The 12852-nt window shown below is 37.8% G+C and overlaps 1 protein-coding gene across 2 annotated transcripts; it reads right to left on the bottom strand.

Annotated features, from left to right (window-relative positions):
• Positions 1-1165: 1165 nt before the first annotated feature.
• Positions 1166-12167, bottom strand: DDX18 (DEAD (Asp-Glu-Ala-Asp) box polypeptide 18). 2 transcript variants are annotated; one of them, XR_001411577.1, is made up of 16 exons: positions 12002-12167; positions 11705-11878; positions 11302-11445; positions 10923-11058; positions 10083-10183; positions 9775-9974; positions 9572-9686; positions 7872-8011; positions 6863-7024; positions 5793-5886; positions 5403-5461; positions 4465-4578; positions 4048-4104; positions 2674-2851; positions 1583-2021; positions 1166-1524 (listed from the first exon to the last, which is right to left on the bottom strand). XR_001411577.1 is itself a non-coding variant. In XM_014938785.1 (15 exons), exons 1-15 carry the CDS (start codon positions 12117-12119, stop codon positions 1879-1881), a joined length of 1935 nt encoding a protein of 644 aa, XP_014794271.1. In that variant the 5' UTR covers positions 12120-12167; the 3' UTR covers positions 1572-1878. The 2 variants fall into 2 exon arrangements, 1 of the variants encoding a protein (XP_014794271.1); XM_014938785.1 differs by lacking the exon at positions 1166-1524 and having other exon boundaries at positions 1572-2021.
• Between the last annotated feature and the right edge of the window lie 685 nt (positions 12168-12852).

Here is a 12852-nt window from a genome sequence, read left to right as displayed (position 1 = left end):
ATGTAATATATTCTACTTTTGCCAAAGTTGTGTATTTTTTTTACTTAAATCTCCATGTTTGTTCTATTTGCAATGCATATTCCATCCTCTTCTATTTCAGTCTTCCACATTTCTCCCCTAAAATACCCTTCCAGTATATTTATACCCCATTTCACTTTTTCACTTACTGAATCTCTTTCCACCCCCTCAGTCCTGTGGTGGTTAAAAAAAAAAAAAAGAAAGAAGGGATCTGGTTTCTCCAAGGGTGAAAACAAAGTTAACAAAGTTCACCAATGTTCTCTTTAAATCTGACATGCTACTTCTAAGGACTTACGAAATAACACTCCACTTTATATTGGAATAATGACATATGCTTTTGTATGTGTAATTGGTCCTGGGTTACATTTTAGATGTAAATTAAAAGCTGTTTTACTGTAAACACCCAGGGCCCCACAGTCTGGATTCTGTAACATTTTAGTTCTTCCCTGCATTGACGGATGAACGTTTTTGAAATACTATTACCCACTCCCTTTGTAGCTTCATAATAGCTATCTACTTTATGAGTAGAAATATGAAAATAATATATGTAATATATTCTACTTTTGCCAAAGTTGTGTATTTTTTTTACTTAAATCTCCATGTTTGTTCTATTTGCAATGCATATTCCATCCTCTTCTATTTCAGTCTTCCACATTTCTCCCCTAAAATACCCTTCCAGTATATTTATACCCCATTTCACTTTTTCACTTACTGAATCTCTTTCCACCCCCTCAGTCCTGTGGTGGTATCTTTCACTTTGCCCATCACTGATCTGATAAACTAAGACTAAAAAGCCATTCACTTTTGCAATTTACAAGATGCAGCTGCAAAAAGTCTCACTGCATCAAGGTTACAGAGCATTTTCAAAAATTATCGGGTATCTTTCACTTTGCCCATCACTGATCTGGTAAGCTAAGACTAAAGAGCCATTCACTTTTGCAATTTACAAGATACAGCTGCAAAAATTCTCACTGCCTCAAAGTTACAGAGCATTTTCAAAAGTTATCAGGCTGAGTGCTTCAATTTACGTAATCTGCTTTTCTCCATTTTCTTTGCATATTCATAAGAGAGTACACTAGGCATTACCAGATGCATAAATTCAGATTTTTAAAGAGAGTATGAAGGAAACCCAAACATTTCACTAGAATGTTACCATTTTATCACATTAAAAGAAACAGCCTTAAACATGCGCCAGATGTGGTGTAAGAGATTTTTTTATCTTCGATGCTGTCAATTGTTATACAGATACCATAATTGAAATTAATCACAAACTCATAAAGCCATAATTATTCATAGGTATGTTGTTTTAAAGGAATCTTCCTATATTCTTCAGCATATTTGATGGACAAAGCAGAGTTCTGTAGCATTAGAAACCCTTGCAATGATTCATGTGAGCAAATATTTTTAATCTCACACCATATTCTGTCCTTGTGTTGTCTACTTCAATAATTTTCAGAGGTGTGCATAGAAAAAAGGGTAAACATAAAGCAAATTCTTCCATAAAAACTTATTTTTTCTTTAATAAAAAGCTCGGGTAAACATAAAGCAAATTCTTCCATAAAACCTTAAAGTATTTTTTCTTTAATAAAAAGCTTTGTATTACTGACTTAAGACAAATATATTCAACTATCTTCTTCCTTACAACTAAGTATGAAAAAATTAGAGGGCCATATTCTCCATTCCTATCTTCAGTCTCCCTTCCAAAGTGTCTTCTTGAAGTGAAAGATAAAAGATGATCCCAGAAACAATACCATAAAGACCCCTAAAAATGTTAACAGAGCAGTTTAAATTGTAAGTAACTGTCAGATGGTCTTGATCAAGGTAATCTATTCCAATGCCAGAAGCTGTTTTAATGTATGATTAACGAGAAAATTGCCGACTGTCCGATTTCTTGCTAATGTGTTTGAAGATTTTAGCTTTGTGGACGTTCTTTGATTTCTGGTAACCAAATCCCCCACCTCCACCTCTCTTCTGCAGTCTTCTGCCATGGTTGCTGTTAACATCTGGAATTTTATTGGTTAAGGAACTTAAAAAAGAATAATTTGAGATGTTGCTTTTTAGGTATTGTAAAAGAAATTAACTCTTAGATAGCAGCATTATACAAAAAGTTGAGTAGCATAACTACAGACAAAACTAGACTTTGGTGCCTGTGGTTCTAAATAATGCTTTTATTTCTCCAGTTATCCAACTGATTTGGCTGAAGTACAACTTCTTCAAATTGCATCCACTAGCAGGTTTGACCGTAATCTAGATAGGGTCTTCTATTTCATGCTCTTGTCCCTCTATTTCAATATTCTATGATTATAAAACTTAAGCATCTATCTTTCAATGAAAATAATTTTGCATGATGGAGAACAGTGCTGTAGAACATGGTGGCATGTACGCATTTCCGTATCTGCTGCCCCACAGCAACTGAAGCACATACAGCATGTACATGCACCAAAACATGGATGTTTGTAGGCAACTGTTGCCATCTGAATATTTGCTATTTAGCATTTTCTTTGATAAACTATTATTCGAGCATGATGCATTTATGTGATTAATAGCAAAAATAATAAATAAATCTGAATTTGAAGTAGCATAGGAACTTAGTAAGTTGCATTTAACATTTATAAAACTGAAATTCAGCTTTAAAATGCTGCAGTAAAAGGATACTGAGGTCGACAAATGGAGGAACTTTAAAACCAAATGAGAGGCTGACTTTGGGAAGATCCAAGTTATTGACATCATAGATCTGCTTCAGAGAATGGGAGTCATAAGCTCTAATGTAAGCTTTGTAGGCTTCCTGGGCTGACTTGTGAAGGAAGTAGTTCTTCTCAATCAGTTTCTCCAGCTGGCGAGGGGAAAAAACACAAAACAAAAAGACAACCAATTATAGCTATAACAAGTGTATAAATTATATTCAAACAAATTATTTATTATGTGAGTAGCAGGGATGTTCACTATTCACTTCATCAAAAATTGCCCTGTGACGGTAGAGCACATATACATATATAGGGTGCTTTTATAAACAAACAGAGGGACAGAATAGCCTGATGCTGAATTACAGTCCAAAGCCTCAGCACTATGAAAATTTACAGAAATATTGAATTGGGTTGTCCCAAACAAGTTCATCATACTGTGAAACCATGTATATTCAGAAGTATACTGTCATTGTCCATTAATTCTAAGTCAGACACCTCAAAGTGTCTCAAAGGTCAAAGTGTCACATTTGATAATTTGGATACATTAATTATTCAGCATACTAAAAATAAGTTACATTAGACATCATTACTTCCTAATTATTCTTAACTAGGAACCTCCTCCTGTAAGGACCTTCTACACTGTTTCTTGTACTTACTATTTCAAATTTAAGCTACTGCAAACAAGCTTTACAGAGCTCTTATCAAAAGAATAATACACAGAATTAAGGGACAACAGAAATTCACATCTACAGAACTATCTATGCTAGTCAACTTCATCTTCCATGGCTATTTTGGCAGCACTGGAGCACAAAACATGTTTATCTGATGATGGGCTTTATTAATATCATTTAAATACACCTGAATTAGGAATACTAGCATTCCTAAGTGTTGGTACTGGATCTCCTTCTGCACACTAAAGTCTGAGTAAATAATCTTATAAGACATACGTTACTCCCAATTAATCTGAACACACAGAGCTATTCAATGAAAGCTACTGAAACCCTGTTTGCTACGCTAGACAAGAACACTTTGTTCAAAAGCTGAAAGCAGGTTTACATCACTGTGGTTTTACTAAGAAGTAATTCTTACAAGCAAATTAATACCGTATAATGATGACAGTTTAGTACTCAGCATTAAAATTCATCTATAATTTCAAAACGTTTTATTGCTTTAATGTTATAGAGGGACAACGTGCAGAATTATTTACTGCACGACAGTCATCTACAGGAACTTTTCCAGACAAGCATACATATCTTTAAACTTTGGTCATTGTAGACTGTAACATTCTCCATATAAATTATTACACAGATACTCAGAGTAACTGTAGTACGAAGTCATTTCATACCTGAGACTGGATGTCTGAAATTTTTGACCACGAAAATTCGAATTCACTTAAGGGTACCTTAAAAAAAAAAAAAAAAAAAAAAAAGAAAGAAAATTCTGATATAATTTATACTATGTAAACACTGGATATATTAAAGACCTAAGACAAATACAAAAAGGCAGAACACGGGAAATTTATTTATTTTTTAATAACACAAGTTGCACAGTTGCAAATCAACTATAAAACACACCCAATATTTACCTTCGTGCTGCTGACTTTAGACAGAAGTCAGATGTTCAGTTAAATATTTTCTAAGCAACAGAATGTTTTTTGCTTAAAAAAATTAAAATGTTTGATTAATCATTACAGGTTTTGCCTTTAAAAGCTGTTGCACAGTAAAAAAAATAAATAGTTAAAAACATCTAGAGATAAGTTTACCCTGGCTTGTTTTAGGTAACGAAGAAAGCCCAGTTCTTCTGGTCGTAAAATGAGCAGAGCGTGTCCTCTACCATTTATGCCTCTGGCAGTTCTACCAACACGATGAATATATTCCTTTTGGAAGAATAAGAAACAGGAAGTCCTATCAGTCTTTCAAACATGTAATAAACTTCACAAAAATATGGCAAACTTAACATTGATAGTGTAATGCATCATCCATTATTTTATAAGACTTTTCTTAACACTAACACATGGATGAGGGAAATCAAGTGCTGAAGACGCAAAGCGTAATTAGGCTGAGACAGAAACCCAACTAAAAGTATTTTACCTTATACTGAATAAAAAAAAATCTTAGTCTGCTGTACCTGAAAATGAAACCTTGCTTTTGGTGTATTTGCCCTGTATATGTTTTAAAATTTCTGAGTTTTTCTTATTTACACTGGACATTATTCAATCTTAGTCTGCTGTACCTGAAAATGAAACTTTGCTTTTGGTGTATTGCCCTGTATATGTTTTAAAACTTCTGAGTTTTTCGAGTTTCGCTTATGTACACTGGACATTATTGAAACAAGAATACTGATTTTTAAATTAAAAAAAATATCTAATTTCCACTGGGAAAACCCATTTAGGAGACTCGGGGACGCATATATAAACTCATACGCCTTCTGAGAAGTGTTATGTTATTTACCTGATTAGATCTTAAATTAATTTAACAATACAAAGAATAATTTTTTAAAAAGCAACTCTTAAGAAGGTACAAAAGGTCTCAGCGAGGTGCAGCGTTTCTTAGGAGCTGGTGGAGGGAAGTGGAAGAAATCAGCTGCTGGATGTGAACAGGGCTGAATCCTGACCTCTGTCAAGCAGCAGCTTCAGCTTTGCTCTGTTTGTAGTTAGGATTTAATTTGTTGCTGTGAAGTTTCTCTATTTCCTTAACTTACTTTTGGATCATCTGGAGGGTCATACTGGACGATCCAGTCAACTTCAGGAATATCCAGTCCTCTGGCAGCCACGTCAGTGCACAGCAGTATCCCAGATTCTGCGTTACAGAACTGGAAAAATGTTGTAGTACGTTTGGTTTGTTTCTGCTTGCCCTGAAAGGAAAGAAACACATGAAGGATGAAATAGCAACTGAAAAAGAAAATTAGAAGCAATCTGCCAACTTGTAAGCTCAAATTTGAAGTTCCTATTTTGCATATTTCTTCCACAAAAAATAAAATAATGAAATAGCAACTGAAAAAGAAAATTAGAAGCAATCTGCCAACTTGTAAGCTCAAATTTGAAGTCCCTATTTTGCATGTTTCTGCCACAAAAAATAAAATAATATGGTCCTCTGGCAGCCACGTCAGTGCACAGCAGTATCCCAGATTCTGCGTTACAGAACTGGAAAAATGTTGTAGTACGTTTGGTTTGTTTCTGCTTGCCCTGAAAGGAAAGAAACACATGAAGGATGAAATAGCAACTGAAAAAGAAAATTAGAAGCAATCTGCCAACTTGTAAGCTCAAATTTGAAGTTCCTATTTTGCATATTTCTTCCACAAAAAATAAAATAAGGCATCTTTCCGTATCATGGACTTGTACAGACCAAGCAGGACCGTATAGGTATTTCACAGCAAAGAAACAATGCTACCACAGTTGGCAGCATAGAACTACATGAAATAATGTCTCTCAGAGGTACCACTCTATCTTCCAAAGCATTACAAACTTTCAAGAAGGCTGCATAAATGGCTGAAGTTCAGAAAAAGGACATTTGCAAGCTTAGCAATATGTTACATTACAGGTTTAATAAAAAAGAAGGAATACTTGTAACAGTTCTATCAGAATATAGTAAAAAAATCCCCAAATAATAATGATGATTAAAAAAAATAAAAAAAAAAAGGACATTTGTGGCCAGTTATAACTACTTCATAAACTTTCAGTCAATTCTTTCTCCTCAAGTGGAGAACCTCCATTTTGTGGTTTTGTTAAAAATTTAAAATACTCATCCAAATGATGAGAATTGGCATAATAAAACATCACTCTGGTCTTAGACAAAGCACCCAATGCTCCAGGGATCAGGTTGTTTGGATTCCTCTGACAATAGCTCTGCCCCACAAATTGAGTTTTAGTGCTTATGAAAGGCAACCCCTGTGCAGAAAACAGCAAGCTTTCTACAAACAGAAAATTAGTATCAGTAATTTAGCCTTGGTTTGGAAAACAGCAAGATTAACAATGTTGAAATGTTGTTATTACATTGTCTTTGCTTTATCTCCTTCGTCTACAGGCTAATCAAGACCATGATCAGCTTTGTGAGCAGGTATCTGTTTATTTGAAACTGGACTGAAATAAACAAGGCAAATGTAAGGTCAGTAACAACTTATAGGTACTATCAGATTAGTTAATCAATTAATAAAATACTTACATGAATGGCCAAAACAGGCAGATCAATATAGTTGAGTAATTCATAATGGTACTTCACTGACATACATGAAGAAAAGAATACCATTAATTTCTTCTTCCGGTTCTTCTTGAGGAATGTGAAGAGCAAAAGGAATCTTTTTTCAGATGGACACACTACATACCCCTAGAAAATATATAAATATTGTTAAATGAAATAGCATGGGACAAACTTTTGCTCCAGCAATATAATTAAATCAGGGAAGTGTTATGTTGTGAAACAAATAAGCGAAATAGTTAATTTTTTGTCTGTCCCTCACCTTGATACATGGAACTCCTAAAGAGAGTGAACTTGGCAAGAAACTTACTGTACTAACTTGAAATATGAAAAAGTAATTTTAAATCAATTATCCAAACTAGTGTAAGTTCAATGCAAAGTAATTAGTTTATACAATACAAATTCATTTCAAGAAATCTGAATTGCTGACATTGGGCACGAAAATAACTGTATAGGGTTCTTTAACATTTTTTATGATTTCAAGATATTTATTTCATGAACTTCTTGCTACCAGTCTACTCTTTTAAGGTAATACATAGCTACTGGTAATTTTATAACAACACTCACCATATCAACCGCACAAACCCAGAAACTGCTGTGCAGCTCCATTTAGCTATTATCTGAAGCAGCAACAATGAAATATATCTGAAGTATACATAACTCTAGTCAGTAAAGTGGAAAATACAGTCAGAAAGACAACTGGAGCTTAGGTACGTAATGTAAATAGAAATAGACAACTGTAAGTAACTATATTCTATTTCATGGGATTTTATATCATCTGTCCTGCAAACACTGACTAGATGTGTAGAACTGACTATAGGGAGCAGAGGGAATAAAGCCCTTTAAGCAACAGACAGCTTTTGATCATTAGGCTGGTAAACACCCTTTAAGACAGTGTTTGTACAACCCTGTTAAAACCACACAGGACTTGGTTTGTTCACAGATCACACTCCTTTTAATAACAGTGGGGTTTTACCTGTTCAAGACCATCTACTGTTGCTGTCTCCTTGTTATCATCAACCCCAACATACAGTGGCTCTTTCTTCAGAGAAATCTTTGCCAGATCTTCAACCTTTCTGGTTTGCGTGGCAGAAAAAAGCATCGTCTGTCTGCGTTCTGAAGAAATATTTATTTTGAAAGACAGCCTCAGTTTTCAAAGGTGAATTCAAATAGCAAGTCCATAAAATCTCTAGCTGCAAGCTTCCCTGAGCAAGTCTACTTCTTTCAATTAAACTCTAATTCAAACACACTGCTAATGACAAACAGAGAGATGTAGTTGTATTATGGATTGTGCAGGATGTTTACTTAGGCTGTCCCCACCCCCAAAATCCTAACAGCTATCAAAACACAATTATACTCTCTGAGAAAATGTTAATAATCATTTGCACTCCAATTTAGACAAAGAACAATGATTTAAACAGAGACCGACCTTGTAATTTGAACTATAAATTGATTTCATTCCCATGAATACTAAAATGTTTTTGTTAAAGAAAAAAAATCATGCTAGAGATTGTGCAAGAAAAAATGTACTGAAATTAAAGGGAACTGTTACTGTTTGTCTTGCAAAATCAGCATAGCACCTACACATCTGTGCATGCTATTTAGTCACGTGGCTGTACGTCTGTATTGAGCCTCAGGGACTTCAGTGATCTTAGAGCGGGGACAGGAACTCTCCTGCCTGTCATCTCCCAGCTTAAATACACATCCTGATTCTCTAACATTTTCTTTTTACACGAGTGCATGGAAAATGCAGACTGAGCCTGTTCCATTTCACAACTGCAAAAACAGCAGCAATTGTTCTTGCTGAACAACCAGTGCCACGATTTTTTAATATCTTTTTTAAAAATATTTTGAATTGTTTGTTTTAAAATATAATTTCCTTCATAACGGGACAAAATGAAATTAAAATCACGCAATGTAACAATTTCTTTTATCTATCATTTTCCACTTCAAGAAGAACATGTCATTTTCCCACTCTTCTTTCCCTTTCTTTTTAGCACTGTTTATTTATATTCCTCACAGGATGTTATTTGTTTATTTTATATATCTGTGTTTTAGACATGCAAATCTGAATTTTAATACTTAAGATGTAGAACCTAAAAATATTTATCACTGATTTTTTTATATACTACTTTTATGTTTGGGTTTTTTTTCTGCATTTTGAAAGTTAAAGGGAGAGCCTTGTTGATTTAAAGAATGTGTTTAACACATCAATTGGAAGAAATAATTAAATGAAAAATTAGGAGAAGAAAATTTTAAGGTAAATACTTAAACTTCCTTAAGGTACTGTTCTTGGAGGTAAGAAAAAAATTTGAACTGCAAGTCAGAAGACCTTTTTCCTCACGTTTAAGCCTTATTAGGAAATAATGAGTGGTAGGAAATAAAGGCGCAGAGGAAGATGAAAGAGAGAACGTAGATGTTAAACTAAAAGAATCATATATGAAACAGAATCATATCCCTAAAGTGCACATGAAAACTCTATCAGATAAATGATGTTAAATAACATAATACATACTAGCTAGCAGGAAAAAAGGACAGAGTGAGAAAACTGCTTGAAAGTGCGTTTACAGAACTATAAAAATTAATGACTTTTCTTATAGTAATTGAGTCATAAAGAAGACATAATGTTAGTCAAGTGACTTCCAGAAAAGAGGTTTTGTTTTTTTTTTTTCTTACTTGGTAGAAGTTTTATGATCTGTTTCATTTCTTCTTCAAATCCAACCTCCAAGATACGATCTGCCTCATCAATTACCAAACACTGCAAGTTCTTGTACATGAAACCTGGAGTGTTCTACAAGATTAACAGATTCAGAGTCAGACAGGGACAGGAGTTTTATTATGCTTTAAAATATTGATGTCTAATGGGCGCCATTATCTACCTGCATATGATCCAGCAGCCTTCCTGGTGTCGCTACAATGATGTTGATTCCATTTCCAAGTTTCTGTGCTTCTGCTGATCTGTTACTGCCCCCCATTATCAGGCCATAGGTGTGAACATGATGGTTCATAAGTTCTTTAAGAACTCCATAAGTTTGCATAGCAAGCTCTCGAGTAGGAGAAAGAATAATAACACCCGTTCCTAAAAAATACAAGAGTGAGTTACAACAACTCACCCACTCTCCCTTCTAGCCACATCTCTAAATGGCTGTGCCACAGTAAAATTCAACTGGGAAATGAAGAACCTTACCGTTCCTGGGCATGAATTTTAACTTGTAGATGAGCTCTACTGCAGGAATAAGAAACGCAAGTGTCTTGCCACTGCCTGTTTTTGCAGCTGCTAAAATATCCCTGTATGCAACAAAGTTAGAAAGAGGAGTATTTAGTTTAGAAAAGAACAATCCCATTTTGAACAACGTTGACACAGTAAAAACACAACATGGCATCCAGGACACCAGAAGAGTTGGTATTAAGAGCTTGGCAGCAGGTGTGGTTCACAGCAAATGGCTGCTATGTCTCTTGAGATTCTTTGAGACACACTGACACAAGACGAGTGAAAACACACTTCCCTGCTTTCAAAGCCAAATGCAAAGCAGTTTCCATGAGCTTACCCCAAGTATTTGTTCACAAACAACACAGATATACTGTGCTAACTTGTGTTAATTTGTATTATGGCCTCAAGTTGCACCAGAGGAGGTCCAGATTGGATATTAGGAAAAATTTTTACACTGAAAGGGTTATTAAGCATTGGAATGGGCTGCCCAGGGAAGTGGTTGAGGCACCATCCCTGGAGGTATTTAAAAGATGGGTTGACATAGTGCTTAGTGACATGGTTTAGTGATGGTTTTTTATCAGAGTTAGGTTGATGGTTGGACTAGAGGATCTTAAAGGTCCCTTCCAACCTAGACAGTTCTATGATTCTATGATTAACGACTATAAACAAAATATTTAAAATACTTAAAACTTAACCATATTTAAAAAAAAACCAAACAGTTTAGCTGCAGAAAGTTACATTTCATGTATTTAGCTTGCTAACAAAATTTATAGAACGTTTGGGGGCAGTATAGTGATTAAAACACCTATATCTTACCTGCCTTCCAGAAGGGGCTTAATACTTTTATGCTGAATTTCGGTCATATGCGTAAAACCCATGTCCTTTATGCCTTTCAGTGTGTTCTCACTGACAAGACCATCCAGGGAAGTAAAAGAATTGTCTTCAAAAGCACCTTGAAGTGAGGGGAGGGGGAAGAGAAAAAACCCAAAACTTATTTCTTCAGTTCTATCTATTTGCTGATATTACCCAGTTAAAATTTCAAAGAACAGGAACTGAGTGCCAGCTGTAGAGCTGCCAGTGTCATGTCACCTCTAATCAAACACCCGACTTACAAAGCTGATTGCAAAAATGCAACTTGCTCTGGAAGAAAGCGTTAGAGCTTGGCTTTTTGTATGAAAAAGGGGATGCAAGATACCTGTTACACCTAGTGGTAAACTGGGCACTTCATCCTCCTCCCCCTCCTCCTCTTCCCCTTCTTTCTCTCCGGAATCCTCCTTATCTCCATCTTCTGCCTCCGCAGACCCATTTTCTTCAGTTTTCACTTTTTTACTTGCCGTATCTAGAGCGTTATTTTACGGAAAACAAGTCAGTCAGAGATAGAAAACGCAAGTTCAGCACCAAAAGTTGTTCCCACAGAGTGGATTTCTTTTGTCTGTAAACCACGTGCAAGTGTCACACCTAGATATATAAATAGATATAGATATATAGATGCGCATGTATAAAAATATATAAAACGGAAAACGAGATCGGGCACTTTTTGGGGTCTCTGGGAATAACTCTGCCCAGGGAGACAAGTGTTAGTTGTTAAGATAAGGTACCGCTTTCCGCATTAGCCGCCGCTTTCCTCTTCTTCTTCTTCTTCTTCCTCTTCTTCTCCTCCTCCCCGCCGTGGGGACCGGCAGCATCTGCGGGACCGGCACCGTCCGAGGCCGCTCCGGCCGCCTCCTCCACCTCCTCCTCCTCCTCCGGGGGTGCGGGCGATGCCGCCTCGGCTGCAGGCATTTCGGAGAGAGAGAGGGGGGGGAGAAAAGACACCCCAAAGTCAGCGGCGGCTCCGCAAGAGCTCAGCCGGGCAGAGGCTCCCGGTGCCGGTGCCGGTCCCGTCCCCACCGTACCTGTCCCCTCCGCCTCCCGCTGCTTCAGGTTGCGCTGCCGCAGCTTCAGGTTGCGCTTGTGGATCTTCCTGTGCAGCAGCCGCATGGGCAGGTTGCCCGCGGCCACCGACACCGACATCTCCGCCGCCTCTCGCCCCGCCGCTCACACGTGGGGACGGGCCGGATGCGGGCCCCGCCGGAACTCCCGCCTCCCCGCCGGGCATGACGGGCGGCCCGCAGCGGCCTCCGGCGGAGCGGAGGAGACATCGCCTCGCCGGGAGGCAGCCACGGGGTCCCCGCCTCCCGTGGGGGTGAGCTCAGGCACGGGTGGGAGGTGGCACCGCACGTCCCGCCCCTGCCCGTTCCCTGCCCGGTTTAGATTGAACAGGGTAGGTTTAGATTGAACATTAGGAAAGAATTTTTCACCGAAAGGGCATTGGAACAGGCTGCCCAGGGAGGTGGTGGAGTCACCATCCCTGGCTGTGTTCAAGGGCCGTTTAGATGCAGTGCTAAGGGACATGGTGTAGGGGAGGACTTTGTAGAGTAGGGTAGATGGTTGGACTCGATGATCCCAAGGGTCTCTTCCAACCTAGACGATTCTATGATTCTATGATTCTCTCCATCCCTGCCCGTAGCTCAGCGGGATCGGGGGGGAGACGCCCGGTGTTGCCCCGAGGAAGGGATCTCCTCCATCTCCAACATCTCCTCTGTAGCCCCGCAGCACCGCTTCGCCCAGTGGCGTTGCCTCACGGTTGCAGGTGTTTCACTCTAATGGAAGACAGAAATGCTCCGCCTGTGTGGTCCCCAGTTTAGCACCTCTGGGAGAGGTGGTTTTTGGGGACACCCAGCCTGTCCTCTCGTGTGCAGGCTGG

Source organism: Calidris pugnax, unplaced genomic scaffold (genome assembly GCF_001431845.1).
Source record: "Calidris pugnax isolate Ruff unplaced genomic scaffold, ASM143184v1 scaffold21, whole genome shotgun sequence".
In the NCBI taxonomy this organism is placed as follows: Eukaryota; Metazoa; Chordata; class Aves; order Charadriiformes; family Scolopacidae; genus Calidris; species Calidris pugnax.
Note: the sequence above shows the minus strand (reverse complement) of the source record. Positions and strands in the feature narration are given on the sequence as shown.